The sequence below is a fragment of the Trematomus bernacchii genome, unplaced genomic scaffold (genome assembly GCF_902827165.1).
Source record: "Trematomus bernacchii unplaced genomic scaffold, fTreBer1.1, whole genome shotgun sequence".
NCBI classification, from domain to species: domain Eukaryota; kingdom Metazoa; phylum Chordata; class Actinopteri; order Perciformes; family Nototheniidae; genus Trematomus; species Trematomus bernacchii.
Window position 1 is genome coordinate 558,436 of NW_022987561.1, and position 25,981 is coordinate 584,416.

The 25,981-nt window shown below is 41.6% G+C and overlaps 3 protein-coding genes across 4 annotated transcripts; 1 reads left to right on the forward strand and 2 right to left on the reverse strand.

Moving 5' to 3' along the window:
• Positions 1 to 445: 445 nt before the first annotated feature.
• On the reverse strand, positions 446 to 8,719 carry ddx4 (DEAD (Asp-Glu-Ala-Asp) box polypeptide 4). The gene is made up of 24 exons (XM_034124091.1): positions 8,674 to 8,719; positions 8,394 to 8,575; positions 7,008 to 7,034; positions 6,868 to 6,913; positions 6,627 to 6,674; positions 6,503 to 6,541; positions 6,115 to 6,135; positions 5,993 to 6,034; positions 5,708 to 5,752; positions 5,598 to 5,612; positions 5,428 to 5,481; positions 5,267 to 5,305; positions 5,155 to 5,190; positions 5,024 to 5,068; positions 4,787 to 4,929; positions 3,326 to 3,478; positions 3,098 to 3,252; positions 2,845 to 2,974; positions 2,580 to 2,746; positions 2,350 to 2,495; positions 2,024 to 2,123; positions 1,679 to 1,949; positions 920 to 1,015; positions 446 to 838 (listed from the first exon to the last, which is right to left on the reverse strand). The coding sequence occupies exons 3-24, from the start codon at positions 7,023 to 7,025 to the stop codon at positions 764 to 766; spliced, it is 1,884 nt and encodes a 627-aa protein (XP_033979982.1). The 5' UTR covers positions 7,026 to 7,034; positions 8,394 to 8,575; positions 8,674 to 8,719; the 3' UTR covers positions 446 to 763.
• Positions 8,720 to 9,939: 1,220 nt separating this feature from the next.
• Positions 9,940 to 17,653, forward strand: ube3a (ubiquitin protein ligase E3A). Of its 2 annotated transcripts, none has more exons than XM_034124089.1 (11): positions 9,940 to 10,228; positions 10,891 to 10,935; positions 11,833 to 12,137; positions 12,243 to 13,495; positions 13,590 to 13,734; positions 15,877 to 16,082; positions 16,186 to 16,350; positions 16,447 to 16,602; positions 16,694 to 16,767; positions 16,886 to 17,029; positions 17,512 to 17,653. In XM_034124089.1, exons 1-11 carry the CDS (start codon positions 10,152 to 10,154, stop codon positions 17,630 to 17,632), a joined length of 2,691 nt encoding a protein of 896 aa, XP_033979980.1. In that variant the 5' UTR covers positions 9,940 to 10,151; the 3' UTR covers positions 17,633 to 17,653. The 2 variants fall into 2 exon arrangements, with proteins under 2 accessions (XP_033979980.1, XP_033979981.1); XM_034124090.1 differs by having other exon boundaries at positions 9,940 to 10,176.
• A 4,271-nt stretch (positions 17,654 to 21,924) lies between these two features.
• LOC117477422 (cyclic nucleotide-gated channel cone photoreceptor subunit alpha-like) lies at positions 21,925 to 25,596 on the reverse strand. Its single transcript, XM_034124080.1, has 7 exons — positions 25,547 to 25,596; positions 25,197 to 25,262; positions 24,617 to 24,673; positions 23,955 to 24,020; positions 23,550 to 23,651; positions 23,360 to 23,466; positions 21,925 to 23,282 (listed from the first exon to the last, which is right to left on the reverse strand). The coding sequence occupies exons 1-7, from the start codon at positions 25,594 to 25,596 to the stop codon at positions 21,925 to 21,927; spliced, it is 1,806 nt and encodes a 601-aa protein (XP_033979971.1).
• Between the last annotated feature and the right edge of the window lie 385 nt (positions 25,597 to 25,981).

Genomic DNA, 25,981 nt, shown 5'->3' on the forward strand with positions numbered 1-25,981 from the left:
GTACATCCCACAGTACCTAACACTCTGGGTTTCTGAAGGGTGTATTCTGTTTGAAAAGCTGTGCTGTGTTTTTTGCCACCTTGAGATCTTCAAGTTTGTCAGATCTTGATTTTATAATCACTCGTGTCACTGAGATGCTTCATGTTCATATGAACTGAAATGGCCTTGCAAAACTCATGATCTATTATGCATCACTATTCATTAGTTAATTCACTTGCACTGGTCATGTTTATACTTCTTTATTATACTTGGCCATATGTCTGTATTTTCTTTGTGCAGCTGTGATATCTCTGCCGAGCCGTGTCCTATAATCCTTTGCAAGCTATTGATCAATTGACATTAGGGAGCTTTGACAATATCATCTATAAAATGGACTTTGGTATTTCAGATAAGACTATTTAAAAGTATGAAATGATGTTATGAATATCAAGTACTCCAACAAGTGTAGGCTTTGAACAAATATTTATTAGTTCTTGATCGTAGTGATAAACAAAGTAATAACATTGGAATATTAAATCAGACACCTTATGTTCCTTAAGTCCATTAAAAGGAACTTCTTTTAAAATAAAACCAAGTATCCACATTATGCTGTCATGAAGACCCATTAGGTTGTCACATCATACAGGACCTGGTTTCCCATTAACATCTCTCGTGACTTAACATTGTCTTATCTGAGAAACTTCAAACTAAAATACTACAACAAACTGAACACATGAAAAGAAAAATAACTCAGGTCAATGTCGAGTGCTTGGCTCAAATGTCTCTATTCCCATTCTTCATCTACTTCTGGCGCAGCAGCGGCCTGGCTCCTCGCTCCGCTGTCAGCGAATGATCCTCCCTGAGGACACATGAGGACACGGTTGGGACAGAAGGCTAAACTGATAACAAACGTTCCAAGAGAGAAATGTAAAGCAGTCACCTTCCTGGAGTCTGTGGAGTTGAAGCCCTTGAAGCCTTCAGATCCGGAGCCGCTGAACGCAGACTCTTCCAGCCAGGAGGGCACTTCCTGCTGGGCCTGTCAAAGACCACCCGAATATCCGTTAGTTGGAGTACTATTCTGGTTTCAATTTCGTTATTCGTATTTTTTTTTTGGCTTAATTGAATTTATTGAAATCTCCAATATCAACGCAAGAGCTTGTGCCTCTTCGGGGGGTGCTAACACTTAATCATAAACTTTATCTTTTACTTTCTCCGTCTTTATATGTAGATATGACTTTTCTCCGTTAATCTCCGTCACGTTGTTTCCATAGCAACAACTTCCTGTCAACAGCGCTAACTCCTTCAAAATAAAAGCATGTCCATAAAAAATAACTGCAACGAAAGTAACAAACACAATGCAATATCCTTTTCAATTTCAAAGAACACAAATTGGGTTATATACATACATTAACAAATAACTATAAAACAACAATACTGTAGAATAACAAAATGAATGCCGTGATTAAACCCGAAATACACGTGTTGAAGCGGTTCGCTGCGGATTACTACCGAATATCCATAGCCCGAAAAATGGTATTCGGGACAGCCCTAAAAGGCGCACACAGACTACTCCTGTGCTCTCAGTTATTAGTGTGTTAGGGGGAATTATACATTCTTGTGCCTGCCTTTAGTAATTCTATACAGAAGTTATTTTGCAAAAACACCCTCAGTATGAATGTTAATTCTCAAGTTGTTTTACCTTGGACAGGATGGTAACGAGGAAGCGGGCAAGTTGGCCATCAGCTTCGGGGTCATAGAAAGACAAGGCCCTCCCAGTGTTCCCACAGCGACCGGTTCTACCGATACGGTGGACATACTCGTCAATGTTGTCAGGGAGGTCAAAGTTGACCACATGCTGCACATCTGGAATATCCAGACCCCGGGCAGCTACAGAAGTGGCCACCAGGACTGGCCGTCTGCCGGAGCGAAAGTCTGCCAGAGCCTGCTCTCGCTCTCGCTGCTCACGGTCACTGAGGGGAAACAAATACAATCATATCCACATTCAAACCAGGTGTGGATACAGACATCTGTAACCATCACTTACCCATGAATGCTGGTGGTCAGAATGTTCTCTTGGCACAGGTAAGTGGCGATGAAATCAGCTTGTCTCTTGGTCGCCACAAAAACCATGGTGCGTTCAGTTCCTGCAACAAACCATCAACATCCAGACTAAGAAAAGCCTATTCATGGTTCAGTTTGAGAGTGAAGACATTATTCAGTCCTGTTGGAAGCAATACTGCGAACAACCTTTTCAGCAACACAAAGTCCAAACCGATTGGAACAACTCTAATAATCATTGGCCTTTCTAATATCGAGAGATTTTCAGAATTTGAGAAAGCAAGAGGCTGTTTAATAGTTCAGAGGCTTTACCAGTGGTTTTGAGGACTTCAAGCAGCGTTTCCCTCTTGGAGAACTTGGTGACCTGGACAAGCTTCTGCTCCACATCACTGCAGGCTCCGCCCACCACACCCACAGCCAGGAACAGATAGTCTGTCTTCAGGAAGTCGGCCGCCAACCTAAAAAAAAAAAACACAAACATTTCCATTGTATACATACAAAGCTCACTTGTACAGTGAAGAGGTGTTTGATCAGGGACAGACCTCTGGATGTCCTCAGGGAAGGTGGCGCTGAACATTAGAGTCTGCCGGTTCTCTTTGGTAGGCATGCCAGGCGAGGCCACTAAGCGACGCATGTCAGGCTCAAAGCCCATATCCAACATCCGGTCAGCCTCATCCATCACCAGGTACCGCAGCTTACTGCAGCCAATCTGTGGAGCACCATTAACATTCAGATTACAGTTTAAACTTCAACTACAGACTGTGCAACTCTGACGTCAACCTCAGAGAAACACATCCGTCAGTTTACCTTTCCTCTTCCAATGACATCCAACAGTCTCCCAGGTGTTCCACACAGCACATTGCACCCCTTCAGAACGTCTCTTATTTGGTGTCCAGTGGCGACTCCACCATAAACCACAACTGGACGTACACATGTCCTACAACAGTCAGAGCACACGAAAAAACAAACTTTAATGTGTGGGCTGCATTTGAAATTATGCTGGGTGTTACAAGGAGTTTAAGGTTATAATGAATATTAGTCAACGTTAGTGGAAACATACCCAAAGGCAAACTTCCTGGCCTCCAGGTAAATCTGATTGATGAGCTCCCTGGTGGGGGCCACTATGATGACCTCGGGCTCCTGCAGCTCACTGAAGGAACTCGCTGCCACGCCGTCTGCCATCAGCTGCTGCAGGATAGGCAGGAGGAAAGCAGCCTAGAGAAACAAACATACGTTAAAAGTGTATCGACAAGCTAACTCCAGTCAAGAAGTCATTCTTTTATCTCACCGTTTTACCAGATCCAGTCTGGGCACAGGCCATGAGATCTCTGCCAGCAGAGATGATGGGGATGCCATACTTCTGAACGGGGGTGGGCTTCACATAACCAGTTTTGCTGACATTTTTTCTCAGTGACTCGCACAATGCTGCCTCCTCAAAAGTCTGAAGGAAAAAGGTTTCAATCAGTAAAAGATGAAAAACAGAACACACCAACAGTTCATATTCGTTGCCAACAATAAAGTATATCCATCTATCTAAAAGGTTGCTGGAGTTCCACCCTTCAGATTGGTATAGAGAACCGCAGTGACGAGTCTTAAAACCCGGAAGTAAGTTAGCATTTTTACCACTTCCTTCGTCAAAAAGCAATGCATTTTCTCCATAGGGTTTTGGAAAATAGCTCGAAATAAGGTCTGTGGTTGACACAAATTGAAGAGATAAATCACGTTTTGTTCTACAACATTAAATACATCAGCAGTGACCCCACTGGTGATTTTTGAAGTTTACGTGTCTGAAAAACGATGGTTGTTACAGAGTGGCTGAATAGGGCTACAGAAATTGTCCAGGCCGGTTTACGTCATTACACCGAACACGTAAAACACTCCCGCTAAGTTTGGTTGCCCTGTTCTGCTTGAAAGCAAGTACCTGCCTCCTGCAAACTGTTCAAACGCTTCAACGTCTACCATTTAGAATCTGTATGTTTGAATATGGATCTTAAGTTGGCGTGACGTTGAAGCAGCGACCCTGCTGTAGTTCGTTTATAGCATAACGTTAGCATTTTGCTTCTGGCAACTAGATTTATGATTGGAAAATGATAAAAGTAGGGTAGACATGTGGATATTATCCTGCTGAACAAAACGTGATCCGTCTCTTAAATGTGTGTCAACCACAGACCTTATTTCGAGCTATTTTCCAAAATCCTATGGAGAAATTGCATTGCGTTTTTGACGAAGGAACCGGAAGGAGTTTACTTCCAGGTTTTAGGACGCGTCACTGCGGTTCTCTATTGAAAGAAAGGCCAGGGAGCTGGCAGCTCATCCTGAACGTATCATTTGTAAAGTCATTTTGGTTCAAAGTAGAAATAGGAATCCAGTGGAATGCTGTTGTGGATTATTCAAATATCATGATTTTACGAATTTGTAAACAAAGTACTTTTTATTTCCGTCTGACCAGCAGTCAGCTCAGTGAAGTCTCACTGTGGACTGAAGTCCTTGTTAGGTCAACAAATATCCCTTAAAACCAACAAACACGAGGGAAGACATTTGCATTTTACAACATACAAACATGTTACTAACATCGTTATCCATCAAATGTAGATTAATACCAAGTACAAAATCAAGTTGATATGTTAAATGTCTGTTCATCACCACTTACCAAAGCATCTTTAATTGCTCATTGCAAACCAGTTACTCCAAATAGAGCAGCGTTTGTTTTTCAACCAATTCATTAATTCATTATTTAGCACTTAGTCACCATGATAGCCGGCGGGGGGTTACTTCCACTGACATCCACTGTGATGTCATCATACTTCGCAAAGTTGATGCCTTTCTCATAGTGGGCGAAAATGGATGCTTCATCTTCGGGGAGTGCTTCAGGAATATACGTGACCCTTGGTCCTGTAATACAAAATAAAATTATTTGTGGTTCAGAAAACAAACAACCTTTATCATAATGCAGAACACTTTAATATCATTCAGGTCATTTACTTACTTTCTTCTTCGTCGCCATCTTTCTTTTCTGGATCTTTAGAATCGCCTGTGTTAGATTAAGATGTCAGTCACATCACGGACATTTTCAATTCCCAACTAAATTGGTTAAAATCATCAAAACACTATTACTACCTCGAGTAAAGGAATCCTCATCTCTCCCTCGGTAGCCTGAAAACAAACGAGACATGCTGGACATTTCTCAAGAAAGACAGAGCTTTAGGATGTGAACCGTTTGCTTTATTACCTCCTCCTGAGCCTCCTCCTCTGGGTCCATCGTCTCCACCTTTAACACAACCATTAACCGTAAATCACACTTCAAATTAAGATTACATAATAACTTGCAGTTAGAAAACTATCGTCAAGCTAAATATCCTTTTTCCACATTATGACTAAATCCATAAGTACCTTGTCGGAAACCTCCTCTGCCGCCTCTTCCTCCTCGGCTTCCGCCTCCGAACCCTGTTCAGAGCGTATAATATTCAAATCAGATTCACATTAAGAAGATAAAACAATTACTCTTCTGGGAAAATGTATAACTTGACGGGGCTAAAAAAAAAAAGAGAAAAAAAACGTACCTCCATCTTCCTCTCCTGTAAAATAGAGAATTAACACATTTATTTTAGTTAGATTCATTTGGAGAAACAAGATTAAGCAGAATTACAACTAAACTTATACAAATAATTACCATTTGATTCACTGCGATCCGTCCTGCCAAACCCTCTTCCACCGCCTGAAAGGATAAACATACCATCGGGACACAAAATATTTTAGACACGCATCAAAGGCATTCAATCGTAATAGAAATCTGGCAACTGACAAACTGTTAAAGCAATCAATGGAGGTTGAGAGAACAAACAAGCGCCTCTGATCACCTATGTTTCTTGTAGAATAAATGCTACAACTCCTCAAGACCCCTTGTGAACTACAGCTCATGCACTGACTGTTTGGTTAAATTCAATTCACGTCTCACCTCTGCCTCTAAATCCACTCCCGTCTTCTGAATTTCCACCACCTGCGAATAACAAATTGGAAGATGAGTGGCACCAAGGACTGAGCCACTGCCATCTCAACACAATACTGCTCAGTGCTTACCATTCCCATTCTCGTCAGCACCTGCAAAACAAAGGCCAAAGCACCAAATGAGTTAGCCTGCTTAAACAATGCCTATGGAATTAAACTTCCTCCCCTCTGAGCATTAAGGGGTCTTTTTCTTGAGTTTATAATAAATGTCCAACTATAAACAGTTAAGATGACTTAATGCAGTCTTGCACACTTTTTTTTTTTTTATAAATAGTCTGCTTAATCTTATGATCACTTTAATTTATTGAATTCATCTTAGGTCTGTAAAATGTCTCCCATCACAAGTTATTGAGTAAAAATGTGATAGTAACCAATTTATAGGTCAACGTATGCCAGATATTCAGTTACTCAACTTCTAACCATTTCAGTACCCTTTAAATAATATGACATGAATGCAAACCTGAGAATGAGCTTTTGAATCCTCCTCTGCCTCCACGACCTGTGAAGAATCAGAAAAACACTTATTTATATCATTTATATCCTCTAGGGCAGATATAGTTATGGTTCATCCTGTCAACACTTACCTCTTCCATATTTCCCCCGGTCAGAGTTCCAGGAGTCACCTTGTGTGCCTAAAGGTGTTAATGTCCAACAATGCATCATCTTAACGTAAATACATATCAAATTTTTCCAAATGCCTGTACTCTTATTTTTCATATAGAACAGCCAAATTGAATTCTTATGGACAGGCCAGTCCATTGTACATGCACTCATAACGGCAAATAATGATCACTAAATAATTTGCAGAATTTACAGTAGACATACCTTCACTTGATTGGCTGGTTACTGTAGTAGTATTACTAGTAGTTCCCTGTAAAGATAATAAACTCTCATCAGGTGCTGACCCGACTCAGCTTGACATAAGTGACTCGTTTTGTTTGCACTTCAACAGTACACTATCTTACCTCGGTCCACTCGTCCATTTTGTTCGCCTTAAAGAAAATCATACCATAAGGTCAACATTCAGATCTCACAACAGGTTAACTATTAACATCACAAATATTCAGAGAAGGAAAAGTATTTAGATCAATTTCTTAAGTCAAAATATTGCACTGTAAAAATACTCTGTTAAATGTAAAAGTATTTCATTTAAAAAAGGTACTGAAGTAAAGGTATACAAGTATGACCAGGAAAATGTACTTAAGTATGAGTAAAAGTTTACAATGCAGAAAGAAAAGAAACTTTAAAATCAATTATTGGAAATGCAGCATATATTTTTTCTTTATTTTCCGCACAAAAAAAATACTTTTATTAGGGGTTCTTAATTATAATGTAGGATAGTTTAATGTAAGAGTTCATACATGTGTGAAAATCAGGATTTATAAAATAACTAAAAGTTTAAAATAAATGTAGTTATAAGTACAATTTATCCCTTTCAATAGTTGAATAAAAGTATTATGTGGTACAGTATATAAATACTTAATTAAAGTAAAAGTACCTGAAATGCGTACTTAAGTACAGTACTTCAGTAAATATACTTAGTTACTTTCTATCACCGATGTTGGTTTAACTTGGTTGTGAATCTATCTGAAGGACAGGGCCAAACAAATAATTAAAAATACAAATGTAAAAATGTATATTAAAACGAATTAACATTTCATTCAATTTTTTATTAAATAATCAATTTAAATGTGTTTTAGTTAACACTACACTACACTTACTGTCGTATGAACCGTTGGCGACCTCGTGGCTTTAGCAAAGCAGCTGTTAAGCTAACTTGCTAAGACCAAATATAAATTGCGTAAAAACTAACAAACCTGAGGAAGCATATCACATCCTTACTTTATCTATTCGGTTGAACTGAAATTCGTACACGAAACCCATTTAGGACAGGCTTTATCAAGTTTAGCCGCTTGTTAAAAAAAAGCATTGCTAACACGTGTGCGGTTATCACCATGTGCAGTTAATGCTAATCTTGAAGAGCAGGACGACTCATTAATGCCTTGACGTCGACGCACTCCAACGAAAGACCAAATTACCATTGAAAGGTTTATGAATTATATGGTTTGGTAAGAACATGTAGTCCAATTAGAATGTGACGGCCATGAATAGCAGCAGCAAGGTGTGGCGCTAGCTACAACTAGCCAATTGTAGCTAGCGCCACACCTTAGCTAAGCTAGTGCCACACCTTAGCTAGCTACAACTAGCTACACATTGTAGCTAGCTCACACCGTGCTGCTGCTAACTCCGCACTAAATACGAAGTAAAATACAATTTAGTGAAATTCTGTTTTTCTAAAACTGTTTTAAGGGCCGGTTAGGGAAATACATTGGTAAAGATCATGACAATACCTGTATGAATGCTTCTCAAGTGGAATATTGTAGCTTTCTCCCTCGTGGCGTGGCTCCGCTCGGTCAGGACAGGTCTGCTCTCGTTGTGTGACGGCGAAAGACTGAGTGTCGCGCGCAAAGTGTGCCCATGTGCACACAGCGCAGAGATCTGAGGTTGCCAGTTCTGCTTATGTCCTCCAAAACTGCAATTTGTTGTTAATAGAAAAAAATATGAATTAAAATGAATCCCGTATATTCAATACTGAGAAAGTGATGTTGCCTCACACTGCGCTTCTGTTACCTTCAGTGTCCAGGAAGCCGTGCAGTGTAGAATGTTAATAATAACCCTGTCAAAATAGAAAGACATGATGAAATGTAGCTTTTTTGATGACTTTTGCACTTGATTATTTTTTTGATTACTTTTTCTACCTGTTAAAAAACTGAAAAGTCCTACAAACATATTTCAAGCAGGCAGTGTAAACCTCACAACTGCAACGTAGTAAACACTGATAACTATAAAACGTTTATTTTAAGTTCTTCAATATAACTTTATATTTAAGACGGAAGTAGGGCAACACTTTTGTGAGGTAACTGTTCAGTTTGCACCTGTTCTGTAGTAATGTCTACGTTTTATTAAACTGTGCGTGTTTATGTAGACAGGGGAGACAAACTCAAGGCCTTCATTTTATGTGGCCCGCAAGAGCTTGCAAATAATATAATACGTTTATTATACCGTACGGTTTCATGCCGCTTTACAGAAGCATGTTGTCCATAAACTCCATGTCCCACAATGCATCTCATTTTGTGACATGCGCACTAAAGAGATTTGCAATTATTTGCAATTAATTGCCCTTGACTTCTGTTTTCAGACGTAGTTAATTATGAAGTTATTAGCCTATCCGATAATAATCCAATGCATAGGCAATAATGTAATATAATACATAATGTTATATATATATATATATATATATATAGATATAGTTATATAGTTTTATAGTCTAAAGTTACAACCGGCCCTTTGAGTGCAACCTTAATGCTAATGTGGCCCCCGATGAAATTGAGTTCGACACCCCTGATTTAGAATATGTTAACCAATATTTAATATAATAAACCCTGACAAGCTGTCGCTTACATTCGACTTCATGCATATTTGAGTATTTATTTGAATAATGATACATACAGTAGGCTTCTTGTCCCAAAAATAAAACATAAATAAAATAAAAACATACATTAAATAAAACGAATATCTTAAATTATAATATAATATACTGTGAGAAATGTGAATCAGGCTGCTCTGGTGTTTGTCATTGAATAATGCTATATACAGTAGGCTTCTTGTCCCAAAAATAAAACATAAAAAAACCTAATATAATATATAGGCTACTATATTGTACCATATATCATACCATGATATATACATATGCTGTCTAAATATATAAAGTGTATACAATCTGAATATATGTTTATATTCACTTGTAGCTATGGCCCAATGATGAATAAAATGAGTCCAGTTCCTTGAAGTGTTATGATCCACTCCAGCAGGTCTTTTAGCTAGAAGGCAGTGCATTGTGGGATGTCGGTTTATGGAGAAGTCAAGATGGCTGTGAACCTCAGGCAGAGCAAAGAGCCTGCTGTACGAAGGCCGTTAATGAAGTTTTGAATAAAATATCCCGTTTAGACTTAAACCAACGTGCTATTGAAGGTGTAACCATCTCGTGGAGGACTTGATACAAACACAGACAGCAACAGGATAAGAAACAACTGAGGATAAAGTGTCGTATGAATTCCGACGAGAAGGAGGACTGTGAGTGTGCGCCACTACAGGCCGAGACTAGCCTCGCAGAAGGAACACATAGGTGGGGACGCCAGCAGGAAAGAGTCGGGGATGCTAGGAGCGTGCTAAAAGTGATAGCTAACTAGCTTAATGTATTTGGGACCTCTGTGCCTACTATTGCTCTGTTGTTTTAATAAATATCATCAGGCAAAATTCACAGCAAGTACTGGCTGCTTAAAAAAGTGACTTTGCAAACGTCATTTCTGAATCAATAATAATAATAGGTGAAATAAGGAAAGCATGCTAGCTAGTTGTTGCTATATTAGCTTGCTAAGTCAGCGTCAGGATGTGCAGATCCCTCTCATTTCTACTAGCGTTACTTGACTAGCCCTATTGCCTCTCTATGCTTAGATTGTAGGATTTCGCTAACGTTGACAGTCATTTGCATTAACAGCGTACACGTATTAACACATGTATCAGAAAACTGATTGTGGGCCAAATCCACACAAGGCTAACCTGCTTCTACAACGACTCTAATGTTGCCTTATGGCTAGCATGTCATGTTCCCATCGTTCCTAAATCCCACCTAAGTCTAAAATAAAAAATATGTTCTAATATTGCACATTGATTCCCTATGTAACATACAGGACAGAAAGTGAATGTATACATATATTGATCATGTCAAAGCAACATAGCGTGACCTCTGCTATGTTTCTTATTCTTATTATCTGTTTGTTCTACTAGAGAATACGAGGAGCCTGAAATAGAAAACCCAGAAGCAAGCCGAATGTAAGTCAAACTCACTATTTACTATTAGTAAATACTTACGGTATACTGTATGATTCTGTGTCTGCGTATTTATTTAATACTGCCCCCCCCCCCCCTCCACACCCGCAGATCTCACCACTGTTCTATTCTATTCTCACTTCTTGTTTTCTTCTTGTTTGCCATCAGAAGCCTGTTGACAGTTGGTTGTTACCCTGTTAATGGTGAACCAAAGTGATAGAACTTTGCAAAAAAGTGACACTACGCAATCTTTGCAAATAGGTTTTTTCTAAGTTGCTCCTGTGGTAGTGCAACGTATTGATGTATTATAAACAGTTTGAAGATCATGTCATTATTTAAAGACAATGGCTCAGTTTAAAAAAGCATCAGCTATATGAAAGCTTGGTGTATAAAGCTAGTGCTTCAAATATACCTGAATTGTTTTGTTCAATAATAAAGCCAAGAATGATCTTTTGTGCTGAAATTAAAGAGAGCCTTGGCAAAATAAAATAAAAAGGGGGAAACTGGTATCTGTCAACAGGGCTCATTTACACCCATCTCATACGTGAGTAACCGTAATTGCAGATAGATTTTTCTAAATGCTCCAACATATTGAATGTATCGCTTAATAACAAGGAACAGCCTGAAAGTATAGAGTATGGATGCTTGTCAGCTAAAGTCAACCATTAAACAAAGAAAACACATTTATTAGATGTATTATATTTATATTAATGAATGCAATGTATTAAAGCCAAGAATGCAGTCATACAACTGTCCTGAGTTTTTAGAAGAAGTTAAAACGTGATTACTCATAACCTTAACTATTTTCTGCAACATCACACTCATAATGTACTAATTACTGTTAATGATGAGAAAAGGTGATTTACACACTCGCATGTTGTGCTTCCCCTCTGAATGCAGGAAGCGAGCAGCTGCCAAACATCTAATAGAGCGCTACTACCACCAGTTAACCGAGGGCTGTGGGAATGAGTCGTGCTCCAACTCATGGTGTGCCTCATCAGTCGGTTTCAACCGCATGGATAACAACGCAGCGGCCGTCAAAGCGCTGGAGCTCTACAAGGTCAACGCGAAGCTATGTGACACCCACCCCTCAAAGAAAGTCACTGCCTCAGCCCACCTGGAGAGTAGCGCTCACAGCAACTCAGCCTGCAGCAACAGCCAGTTGAACCATAAAGATTCCCACTCTGTCCGGGACAATTTCAAAGGTGAGTGGACGCCAGATATTCAGGATTTACATACTTTGTATTAATAAAGTGAAGCGGAATAAGCTGTGAAAGTCTGTTAATCTGTTTTTCTCAATTTCTTCATAGATGTGAATTACCTGACAGAAGAGAAAGTGTACGAGATTTTGGACCTCTGTGGAGAGCAGGAAGATTACTCGCCTCTGATCCGGGTAATAGGCCGGGTGTTCTCCAGTGCTGAGGGCCTGGTGCAGAGCTTCCGGAGATCCAAACCTCACACCAAGGAGGAGCTCAAGTCCCTTCAAGGTAAGGATGAGGACAAGGATGAGGATGAGAAGGAGGCCGCAGCCTGCTCTGCTACAGCTATGGAGGAAGACTCCCCTGCCTCCTCTTCATCAGCCAGGCTCGGCGAGGGCTCCTCAGGGGAAAACGAAGTCCAAAGGCTGTCCCCTGACGAGCTGTCGGTGGACATTGACGCTGTGCGGCGGGTTTACGAGCGGCTGCTTTCCAATGAGAAGATAGAAGCCGCCTTCCTGAATGCGCTGGTTTACCTCTCACCCAACGTAGAGTGCGACCTGACGTACCACAACGTGTACTCACGAGACCAAAACTACCTGAACCTGTTTGTTATAGTGATGGAGAACAGCAACCTCCACAGCCCGGAGTACCTGGAGATCGCCCTGCCACAGTTCTGCAAGGCGATGAGTAAACTCCCCCTGCCAGCCCAGGCCAAGCTGGCAGGCTTGTGGTCGCACTACAGCGCAGAGCAGATCCGACGCATGGTGGAGACCTTCCAGCAGCTCATCACCTACAAGGTGATCAGTAACGAGTTCAACAGCCGCAACCTGGTCAACGACGACGACGCAGTGGTGGCATCCACCAAGTGCTTGAAGATTGTCTACTATGCAAACGTGCTCGGCGGCGACCTGGACATGGAGCACAACGAGGACGAGGACGAGGAGCCCATCCCAGAGTCCAGCGAGCTCACTCTGCAGGAGCTGCTGGGGGAGGAGCGGCGGAACAAGAAGGGCCCCCGGGTGGACCCCCTGGAGACAGAGCTGGGGATCCGCACCAACGACTGTCGGAAGCCGCTCATTTCCTTCGAGGAGTTTGTCAACGAGCCTCTGAACGAGGTGCTGGAGATGGACAAGGACTACACTTTCTTTAAGGTTGAAACTGAAAATAAGTTCTCCTTTATGACATGCCCTTTCATTCTGAATGCCGTCACAAAGAACCTGGGTCTGTATTACGACAACCGCATCCGCATGTACAGCGAGCGGCGCATCACTGTGCTCTACAGCCTGGTCCAGGGTCAGCAGCTCAACCCCTATCTGAGGCTCAAAGTGCGCCGAGACCACATCATCGACGACGCGCTGGTCAGGGTATGTGTGTGCGCCAGTTCAATATGTACAATTCAGGCTTCTTTGTCATATTGGTTCAGTTTGTAACACTGATCTGTTCCGCTTGTGTGTCTAGCTGGAAATGATAGCAATGGAGAATCCTGCAGACTTGAAGAAGCAGCTGTACGTGGAGTTTGAAGGAGAGCAAGGTGTCGATGAAGGGGGGGTCTCCAAAGAGTTCTTCCAGCTGGTGGTGGAGGAGATCTTCAACCCAGATATCGGTGAGAAAACACACAACAACTAGCATTTATGTTGCAAATCCAGAATTCTAAGTAGGAAACACGCCTGATGATCTTAAGACTTCAATAGCTGACACTGTACTTTTGAATGCCATAGGCCTAATTTTAAACACATCATCTAGAACAGGGGTCTCCAACCTTTCTTCATCTGAGAGCTACTTTGAAAAAAATGAAAGTGGCCAAGAGCTACTTGCATCACATCGCTTACATTTATTCACATAGCACTCATCGGTTGAATTAAGCTATACTTTTGTACACGTGTGAAATTGCAATACCTAAAGCTTATCAAAAATCTTCACATCAAGGTCCAAGAAAACGACAATGTCTCACATATTATTATGGCCCACATAGTAAGTACATCACCTTAATCACCACCTGACAAGCATCTTATGGCACATGTGTAAAATAAGTGCATTCACTCTTTTTCACAGTTAGTGAGAGGACTGGCGCTGCATGGAGTCCACCATAGAGGTGTGTGCTGGACCCACTTAGGTTCACTCTAATAGAGTCATTTAAATGTTCATCAGTCAGTCTTGTTCTGTATTTAGATTTCATGACATTCCTGTCAGAAAAAGCTGCTTCACAAAGGTCTGTAGAGCCAAATGAAGCAGACATTTTCAGTGCTGTTTGGTGATGTTCTTATCGTTTTCTGGGTCTACAAGGCTCCAGAAATGTTGTGGGTTTTGCTGAGACTTAAGCTGAACATGATTTTGGAGATTTATAACCTCCACCTCCATCTCCACAGGATTGAGACTGAACAGTTCAGCCATCTTTTTCTTCTTTTTCTTCGTCTTGACATTCAATGATAAACCATAATAAATCAATTGTATAGCTCTAGCCTCCCTATATCTGTGTGTGAAATTGTTTCATCCTCAAAACAAAAAAACTAATGCTTCTGCAGTCTAGCTGCAGCTTCTAGCAACGGCCTTCTGTTAAAAAAAAAAAAGGACACTGAATGTCCTGAATGTGGCATCACACACATGACTTGAGTCTGAACACAGCAGACAACAGGAGTATTTACAATAGCATATACAAACAAAAATACTGCATGTGGGTGCACACTTACATTCTCTGTCTTACTGTTACATAAATCCCATGAATGTATGAGATTAAGTTAGCTTTATGATCTCAATCAGTGAATAATAAAGTTTCTATCAGGTTACTATCAGCCTGTCACTCATTATTTTTAAGGAGGGGGCGGGGTTTGGAGGAACAGAGAGGAGACGGTGATCGCGGAAGCTTTCCTGCCTTCACAAACTTTACACACGTATTTATCAACTGAAAATAGCAAGAGGACATTCATACTCTGCAATCCAAGACTTGATTAAATCCACCAAAAACCTGACCAGGTGCTAACGCGAGTATTTTTTAAAACATAAATCCATGTGTGTCTGAGCCGCAGCGACACGGACTGATTCAGGTGCATTTATTGTCGTCGGATTCTTTCTACACAGTCTGTGAACCGCGAGCGGCGAGCTACTGAAAAGCTGCCCTAGAAAGTGCAACCAGTTAACACGAGTTCTATTCTAATGGAATGTAAACCATTATAATAATATCATAACATTTATGATTTGAGCTTTGGGTTCCAACAACCACCAGATTCAGAGACAGTTTCATCCCACAGGCAATAAGACTGTTAAACACCTGAACTGTTGAAACATCCATAACATTCATCTGCTACTTAGTAATGATTTATCTATTTATCTAATATATCATTCCAATAGCTTGCATATAGACTCTTATTTCACTATTTCACTTTTTTTTAAACTATTTTTCTTTTTGTATTTACTTTTTAATATTTACTTGCACTATATTTTTCTATTTATCTGTATTATTGTGTTGCACTGTTGGAGAAGCCTGTGACCTAAGATTTTCATCGAACATAACTACTCTGTAGCTATGTTCGTATGCCAAATAAAGAACCTTGAACTTGCTCTTATCTAAAGTAACAGGTATTTGACTTTTATAAATGTGCCTTTAACAACGTCAAATGTCACACTTTACATTTAAAGTCCTCTGTGTGTGAAGAGTCAGATTTCCACACAGACAAAGCAACAAAGAAGTCTCCCACGGGTCATAGTTCAGTAATAAAACCTTTTTCTATGACTTTTTTCCCTGCTGCAGGCATGTTCAGATACGACGAGCACACCAAAATGTTTTGGTTCAACCCGTCATCATATGAAAATGAGGGCCAGTACACTCTGATTGGAATCGTTCTGGGCCTGGCCATCTACAACAACTGTATTCTGGATGTCCACTTTCCTATGGTGGTCTACAGGAAGCTGATGGGAAAGAAAGGAACCTTCAGAGACCTGGCTGTCGCAAACCCGGTAAGAACTATCTTAGCAAGTGTTCTGATTGCTCTTTAGCTGCTTAATCCATGTAGCTGTGAGACTGCCAGATTTGACAATAGTTGTTGTCTTTGTTGAAAAGGTTCTGCACCAGAGTCTGAAGGAGCTGATGGAGTACGAGGGCAGCGTGGAGGAGGACATGATGATCACTTTCCAGATTTCCCACACGGACCTGTTTGGGAACCCGCTCATGCATGATTTAAGGGAAAATGGGGACAAGATTCCAGTCACCAATGAAAACAGAAAGGTGAGGCTACAAGAAAGCATGAAGAAATGTTCAAACTGTTTGAAAAATCAGGGTTTGGGAATTAAACGGGGGGACTGTTGATGTGTGTGTGTGCAGGAATTTGTGGCTCAGTATGCAGAGTACATGCTGAACAAAAGCGTGGAGAAGCAGTTCAAAGCGTTCAGGAGAGGCTTCCACATGGTCACCAACGAGTCCCCGCTCAAATACCTGTTCAGACCGGAGGAGATCGAGCTCCTCATCTGTGGAAGCAGGGTGAGATTTGTCAACAGACATTTAAATATGTCAGGAAGACATTTTAAATCTGCTTCATTTCAATCATTGTTGTGTCTGTTACATACTGCAGAACCTGGACTTCCTAGCACTTGAAGAAACAACGGAGTACGATGGCGGTTACAACAGAGATTCTCGAATCATCAAGTAAGAAGTGTTTGTAGGCACAGTATGTAGATAAAAAGTGACTCGTGTAAGTTAATACTACTTTACGAAGGATCCTTGTTACACTGCACTTTTTCTAACCATGTGTGTATGCTCGCAGGGAGTTCTGGGAGACGTTGCACTCGTTTGGGGAGGAGCAGAAGCGCTTCTTCCTGCAGTTCACCACAGGCACTGACAGAGCACCTGTGGGGGGGCTGGGCAAACTGAAGATGATCATCGCCAAGAACGGCCCCGACACGGACAGGTGAGCCACCACTGTGCTCCACGTCTAGTGTTTGTGAGAAGATGTTTTGATGACGTCACGTTTACGCCCCTCTAATGCACGTGTGAATATCCCTCTCAATGGCGGACTGCATTGGAGCTGTCCTCATGTAGCCATTACACTTACTGAGCCATATTGGATTGAAGAAAGACTTCTCCAGCGTTATACTTCTCTCCAGTGACGTGGCAGGCCCATTTACGCCGGTTGTTAAACAACATCGTTATGGGGAAATGCAAGTTTGCGTCCAAATGGTTGGAAGATAAGGAGGAAGGAAAATCAATACTGAATATAGTAAATGTGAGGTAAAGTGTGTCGCCAATGTAACCGGTTAAAACTCCAAGTGGCGATGAGGTCTTAAAATGTATGGAAAGGGTCTTAAAAAAAGGTCATAAAAGGTATTCCATTTGACTTCAGGAGTCCTGCATATACCCTGTCTGAGCAGCTGTGATGTGTTCTCTCCGCAGGTTACCGACGTCTCACACTTGCTTTAACGTGCTGCTGCTGCCGGAGTACAGCTGCAGGGAGAAGCTGAAGGAGAGGCTGCTGAAAGCCATCACCTATGCCAAAGGGTTTGGCATGCTCTGAGCCCCCCCCCATACCCCATCCCCCCCCCCCCCCACTCCATCACACAGTGAAACGGACTCCTACTCAGCAAGCCCATGAAACCCTGCACCGCCTTATCAGACTCAACTGAAGAAGGTGACGGAAGACAGGCACGAGTATGATTTCAGGAAAGTCCTTAAAGAACGAGGAGCAATGGTTCCACTAGAGCTGCTGTGCCTGCATCACCCTTCATCAGTCATTGTAAGCACAGAGACCTCCTGATCAAAGTACCCCTCCCCCCCACATCCACATTACGTCAATGTGAAGCAGTGTCCCCGTCTTTTTCTATGTACAGAGAGGATCATTTTCCTTATTATTTATGTTAAGGTTAAAATGGGTTATTTTTCAATGCTATCTTTATGTGCAAGTTACCTACTTGGGGAAAGAGGGAGGGTTACTGTTAAACTGTCAATCTGGAACAATTCAATCAATACAACCCCCCGTTATTGAACAAATATATGTTAAAGTAGACCTGAACTTTCCCCAGTGGACCGAGAACATGTAGTAGTCATCTTTACCACAAAGTAAGGAGGATAAAGCTCTCGCAGACCATTCCACTCACAGCCATCTGCTACTCTTTCTACCTAACCCATGTTTGAACAAGGTAAACATTTAGGTCATTTGGGCCATAATGACACATTATGACAGCTGTTTTTGTTTTTTTGGTCCCTTTTTTCATTGGGGGGGAGGGGGGCACCGCAGGTTAGACTAAAATCATGTCAGAGCTGTGTAAGTGCACTTAGACATTTTCAGAATGTTTGTTTTTTGGCCACAGGTCGCCATGATTGTTTGAAGCGTTTTATTTCCATGTCTTCCTGTGTTGACGATTCTAAATAAAACAGTATTTATATATCAGCGCAGTTGGAACTATGTGCACGTTTTGGAGGATGTACACGTGTAGACCAGTCACTGATGATGATCTCAGATACAGACCTGGAGCTCTTCTTGTGCCAAGCTGACCCCAGTACTCATTACTATACTCAGTCCATTGGCCCTTCCTCTGCTGATCTGAGGTCTCACTGATGTATGATTATTAGTCTAGTTGCCAGCTCATAGAGTCCTATTGTGAACCTGGAAATGTTATGATAGAAATGTATAGTATGGGTCCCCAGCACATAGTAACTGCCAATGTGGAAAAAAGTAAAAAGATGCAACGTATGCTAATTTAGCAAATTGCCCAATATATGAAACTTGGCATCCTGCCGTTTCTATGTGCTGGGGACCATTACTATACATTTCTAACATAAAACGTTGGGGTACTCAACATTTCCGGGTTCACTATGCTGCCAACTAGACTATATAGGAGATGGGGAAACATTATTTAAAAGAAACGATTACATTTTTGTTTGCTTTTCCTAATTAGCATAAAGTCAAGTTGGGCTGGAAGCAGGCCGAACATTCCCTCTGTAGAACAATGAGTCCACCATATTTCAGTTTCACATATGTAGCAAGGCCAGGCTAACGGTAATTCTGATCCCTCTCTGTTCTGAGTTAGCTGAACACGTCCTGGATTGATTGGCTCTGATGATTTCTGTTTGGATCTGTTGCATTCAATGACTACAGGTGTCTAACAAAATGTGTTTGATAGCACCTTTATTGTGAAAGCATCCTCCAACAGAACAGGCAGATGTTTTGATTTCACTTGTTCAGTTGAGTAGGCTTAACCCTTTAAACACCTGTCTACAGACTGTGTACACTGTGCATAGAGTGCATTAGGGCAAGCAGCGCAATGCACCCACACATTATTTACATGCTTATTTAAATAAAATGGAACTTGTTGCATTATGCACATCCAATAACAATGGTGAGTGTAATACAGTCTGCTTTCATCTAAAGCACAAACCTGTGTTTTTGTGCATTTATTTAATGAAATCTGAATTGTTTTCTACCATTCTGTGCGTCCAGCGCATCAACCACTTTGTGAACATCCACTTATGTCCAAGTCAGAGTATCATTTGGAGCTAGTGTCACTACCAGACATTTGAATGATGGAACACACCTACATGTTGTTCATTGTGATAGATTACACCACATTTCAAGAGTCTGCTTATATATTTTCTTACCAGCAGGAAATGAATGCCAACGGTGACCTTGAACAATGTATAGAATACTCCCAAAAAAACTATAGCAGACATTTGGACATCAGAAATGTAATGTGTATACAAAGACATTTAACATGTGTTACTTCTAAATGCTCCATGACCCCTCATCCTCAGAATGATTATTAAATGGACCAGTCGATGCATAGAAGCTTTCAAACACATCCATTAGTCCCTGTCAGTGAATGCAGCTGGCTCAGGTGTAATCACTTGACCCACATATCATTAGTGGTTGTAGGTTGAAGTCCCTCTCTTTAAAGACGTCCTTAATGTGCGTCCTCCTAGATCTTTCTCTCGCTGTTTGCTTTAATGTCCAGTACCAATCGAGGGTCACCAGAAACAGACAACATCCACTGTCTGTGAACACCAGAGCTCACCTGCGAGAGATCAACGAGGACATGCACATGTTCAGAGCAGATGCGTCATGTGTGTAGGTTGTTAGAGAGGTTCTGATTTGTGTTTCAGCTGCGGCGGGGCCCCCCCAGCAGAGCGCCCGGGCCCTTCTCTGTTCCATTGCTCTTACTTTGTCATGCTTTCAGCCGGACCTGGGCCAAACACAAACTTAGTATCGATGCTTTTAACCTCCTTTGGACCGTTTTGTGGAGTGCCTGGTGATGTGGACACACATTGGACTGTACTGCATGTTCGCAGCAGCCTCAACCCTCTTGTGTCGGTTAAAACCAAGAAGGAGGATTTCCTACAGCTGGTATTGAGCCCAGGTCTGGTGTCAGCTGTCCAACATCACTCTGTCACTCTGTTGCTCACGTGGACGTGTGAAAGGTCAACCTGAGTTTGGAAAGGGAAGCTGTTTTCTTCAATATAATTACACTCAAAAGATACAAACTGATGAAAGGCTACATGTATTCAGTGTTGTGAAAACATGCTAAATAAATAAATGACAGCTTTTTTCCAACTTGTATTGCTTGTACTCCTGATTTGAGTCCACAGGTCATTTGTTGTTGTCAATTGTTTTCCTGCCAAACACTAGTCTTAACTTCCACCTTATTAATACTCCAAAAAAGTTAGATTTAATATCAAAATGACTCGCTGTATGACACGTCAATTTATTCAAAACAGTTCTTACAAAACAGGAACTTCCAATGCCAATAAAATCAACAAATGTCACCAAAAACAATCAGACTGAAACACTTTCGAAAGTGTAAGTAGTATTACATGACATGTTGCCGATTGCTTCTAATAGTTTATTGTTAGTGCTGTTCATCATTCACATGACGGGTGCAAATTACTACAATTCTACTTTTGAGACCGAATGTGTACCTTTTTTTTTGTATGCCTCAGAACAACCATTTACATTTTTACAGTTAACAAACTAAACTAAACTTCTCAATTTGATCACATGGACCGCTTTAAAGGGGACCTATCATGCAAAATGCACTTTTGTACGTCTTTTATACATGAATATGTGTCCCCGGTGTTCCAGGGAACTCACCAAGTGTCAGAAAACACAACCCTCTCTATTTTCCTCCATACCCAAATCTCTAAAAAAGGGGTTGCAACGGATCTGATAAAAACTGATCCAGATTTGAACACTGTCCTGACGTCAGGACGGTGGCGCTACGGCTATTGGGCCAACTCCACCAATCAGGAGGAGACAGCCACGGCCATTGCCGTTCCAAAGCGCTGGAGACGCTGTAGTACATATGCCAGGCCAGTAGATGGTGCTGTTCTCACTGAATCTGCCCAGAGCTAGAAATGGTCAAATTGAGCAAAATGAGGCATGGCTAAAATGCATGATCTGTTTGGTATTTTGAAAAAAAAAAAGTATAAATATGCCTTATATAGGTATGGTCCTACACTATATTATTCAAATATAGCATGATAGGTCCACTTTAATTAAACTTTTCCTGAATATATTGGTAAAAAAATAGAGTGAAAGAGAAGTTATGTTAAAGGACGAGACTGAGAATCTGACCAAATAGATACTATATATACTCTTTGGGGGGGGGGGGGGGGGACACTTTCCTGGTGGTACCTTTAGAGTTTTAAGTTAGCCCATAATATCTGAGGGGCCACTTTCAATGCAACCTTTCTGTTTGAACACATATGGGAACAATGAATGGAGCCACTATGCCATGTGGTGTGTACAAAGCGTCCGCTGCAGTCCTGTTGGATGACATCACAAGGAAAGTCCTTAAGTGGGGTTCCTGAGAGGGTCTACTCATCAGTCTCTTTCAGGGTTCGGACCTGGTTGGACATATTAGTGAGCCGTTGCTTGAGTTTCCGCTGGGAAGATTCAAACTGGCTTGTCAGCTTCCGAAATTTGACCGACATGACATCGTAACTGGCTTCCACCTTGTTGACTTTATCCTCCAAGTCTTTGGCGTCAGTAGCGTTGACCAGCGACTCATCGATGAGATTATCTTTCATCAGGATGGCTTTTCCTTTCTCCTCCAGCAGATATTTAGCGTCAGGATACTCAATGAGCGCTTCCATCAGATCGTCTTTGGACAGGGCGAACAGATCAGAGTAGCCGACACTTCGGATGTTGGCCGTTCTCCTGTTTCCTGCCTTGCTGCCCTTTATACCGAGAATGCTGATTTCTCCAAAGTACGCCCCATCACTGAGGACCACGAACTGGGTAACCCCATCATCTGCAACTACAGCCAGCTTTCCTCCTTTGATGATATACATTTCCCTCCCAATGTCCCCCTTTTTACAGATGTAGTCACCAGGACTGAAGACTTGAGGCTGGAGTTTCAGAACCAACTCAACAAGCAAACCTGCTTCACAGTCTTGGAAGATGCGCACTTTCCTCAGGGTCTCCAGATGTACGTTGATGGCTATCTCTGCTTTTAGCTTGTCCGGCAGGTTCTTCAGCACCAGCTTCTCATCACAGGTTTTCTCCTCCGTCCACAGGTAGTCAAACCACTTCACCACCCTTAACTCCAGGTCTTTTGTGACCTTACGAAATTCCATGTACTGCTTTATAGAGTCAATCTTAGCCTGGAACTCTACACGTGCAGCATTCATGTTGGAAATCATGGCTCCGACGTTTCCTACGATGGTGGCAAAGATCAGAACACCAGTGAGGAAGTCAGCTACTACAAAAAAGTACTCGACATCTCTGACTGGGGGGGGAGTCTCCCCAATGGTGGTCAGGGTAAGGGTAGACCAGTAAAAGCAGTAGATGTATTGCCTGGACAGGCGAGCATAATCAGGGTTCTTCATGGACGGATACACCCAGGTGTCTGAGCCGAAGCCAAGCACCTTGGAGATGGCAAAGAAGAGGCAACCATTCCAGTGGATAATGATGAGGATGTAGAGTATAAGGTTACCAATTCGGAAGATGTTGGGATAGTTTGTTCGAGTTTCAGTCCGGTCAAAGAACTCAAAGAGTCGGCCTAACCTAAAGAGGCGGTTGAACCTCCACTCAGGGTTGTTAATTCCTATTAAGAGGAATACAATATCCGTGGGAAGAAGGGAAATGACGTCCAGTTTGAATTGCCGTGTCTTAATGTACTTCTCTTTCAGGACCTTTGTATCTTTTACAAGAAGACCTTGCTCCAGAAAACCTGTTGACACGTCAGAATTAGTCACATTTTTGAAATATAATATACTTCTCACATTCAGCTGAGTTTCTGTCACTGACCTGTCCTGGCTCTCATCAGGGTGTCCAACAAGTAGAGGCCATCTGAAGAGTAGTCCAGAACTATCCAAAGCGTGATGTTTTTATACTGCAGTTCATTAAAACAAGCCCTGTAAGGAAGCAAAGCCATGATGAAGATCTCTGAAAACAACAATAAGGTAGAGAGAAAATACAAAATGCCATAAATTCAGACCTGGCAACCAGGAACATCATGTTGTAGAACACTGGGAAGGATATCATCCAAAGCCAGTAATAGTACAAATCTGTGGCAGGGTCCATGACCCACGACTCCTTCCTGAATGAGAGAAGGGATTTTGTTTGTTAAAATGTATTTGTATATTCATCAAAGGAGGGGTATTGGTCCATCCTAACATATTGTCCTGGAATCTACTCTCTACCCACGATCCAGATGATAAATCAAATATACCTCAGACAGCAAGAATACTTACTCTACAGTTATTTTTGCTTAAATGTTCAAATTTACCAAATCTTTCGGACAAATTTGTAGAAAATGTGATCTATAAAACCATAATCATGTTGTCAAAATGTGCTCTTTGATGGAAAGCTGCATCCATGGAAAAGAGCTTGTGGTACTCACGGTGGTTCTTTTTTATCATCCTTTTTGGGTTCCTCTTTCTTGACTTCTTTCTTTTCATCCTTTTTACTGTAAATGTCCAGAAACAGAGGCAGGTGAGGTTATTTGATCTTTGTCATCAGTCAGTACCTGCAGAGAACCTGCGGGGGGCGCTGTGACACAGTATTTGGTCATTTCGGATGTGTAGGGCTCATAGTATATCCAAATCCTTAACATGTACATCAGTACATAATGAGAAGACAGTGAAACAGAACTCGCCTTGTGGCGGGGGGTGGGGGGGGATTAACCTTTACACACCAGGTGGTTTGATTTATCTATTTTTTGGTCCATAACATGGTCTTTAAAAATGCTAGCTGGACTATTCTTCCTGGGCGTCTTTGTTTTTCCAATCGATGCAACTCTGCTGAGCCTTCCTAACTGAACATTTGCTGAGTCATAGAAAAACAAAATGTAATCAATCCCTGGTTTCCTTATGTTTCAGTTTTTCTACCCACTCCTGGTTAGACACATTGCATGAACACAGCATAGCATGCACCCAATAAATGAATGAGCTCTTTCATGGGAGAACAAACCATGTTTCATTGAATTGAATACGCTCTAACCTCTTTACATGGTGTTTCACAGATGTCTAGTGGTGTGATTAAGGGTGTGTGAGAGGATCTTACCCATCCTTGTTGTTGCTGTTGTTCATGTTTTGGGCAGCCAACGCCAACCGACCATCACTGGTGGACAAACAAGGTTTGCAATATATTACCAACTCATGGCTCACACTGCACTCCTGCATATATGTGAAATGACACACTATGATTTCTGATAAATGAACTTCCACTTGGTGTCTAGTCTACATATGTATATATTTAAATAGCCTTAATCCTCTATCACCAGGCTCAGCCCAGGTACAGTACAGGCATTGTCCGGGGAGAAACAATGACTGATTCAGAGTGTTTTAATGTGTTTGAACACAAATTACTTTAGGCACTTTGCTCAGATATTTCTTAATGTACAGCAGCTTCTCTTGGTTCATTCTCAATCCCTGGAATAATGGTGTGTTACTTCATGCAACCTTGTGTCGGGAACATGGAACACATGTATCCTCTCTTCGCCTTTCCTCCCCACTTGGACGCAGTGATCGAACCACAAATATATCAAGCAAAGCCATCATGATGTGAGCCAAGGGACGCTACACACAGTGAGGTGTTTCCTATAGTGAGTGTGAGTATGGAGTGAAAGGCCCCTCCCACTCACCTGCTCCTCATGTTCTCCTCTGCAGGGCCCACGCTGCTCCCCCCAAAGTGCATCATGTGGGACAGCCTGGGAATAGAAAAATATATATTATACATAATAAGGACACACTATATTGGTGAGTGCGGTTAATAAATCAGATATTCACTCCTATGCTCAAACAGGACATTTCAAGAAGGATTGTCTCATTTGAATATGCGTATACTTTGCTCTCCATGGCTAAATGAGAGCAAATTGTCGTTGTGTTTAAGTCGTAAAGTAAAACCTGGGTGAAGCACCGTAGAGACTTCATAAACAGATTTAGGATCATTATAAATAATTTCCCTTCACTTATGCAGTGCAGTGAGACTCACCTGGCCAGCAGTCCTGTCCTCACTATAGGCGTCTGGTCCTGGGCGTCCATCAGCCTGCACACATGGAGCAGGAAAAAGTGGGGGGGGGGGGGGGGGTGAGCTCACATACACAGTGTCGAAAACAACACAAGATACAGGTGTGGGAACGTCCAATCAACCAGAAGGCCTGTGTTATAAAAGGTGTTATGGTCATCTGTTTCTCTGTTTGCACTCATTCACCTTCTTCTTACAGACTGACATGTTTGGAATTATAGACTGACAGACGATCAGTATCATTTGTGTTCTTGAAGCTTCTCTTTGGTATCCTTGTGTCATATTGTCCGCATACTTAGTTCCTGCTTTCTCAGGATTCTGTGTTCTGTGGTGTAGCCACCGCAACAACGGTGTCCGAAGCAAGTGTCAGTTCACATTTTGACAGGTGATTATTAATACCAT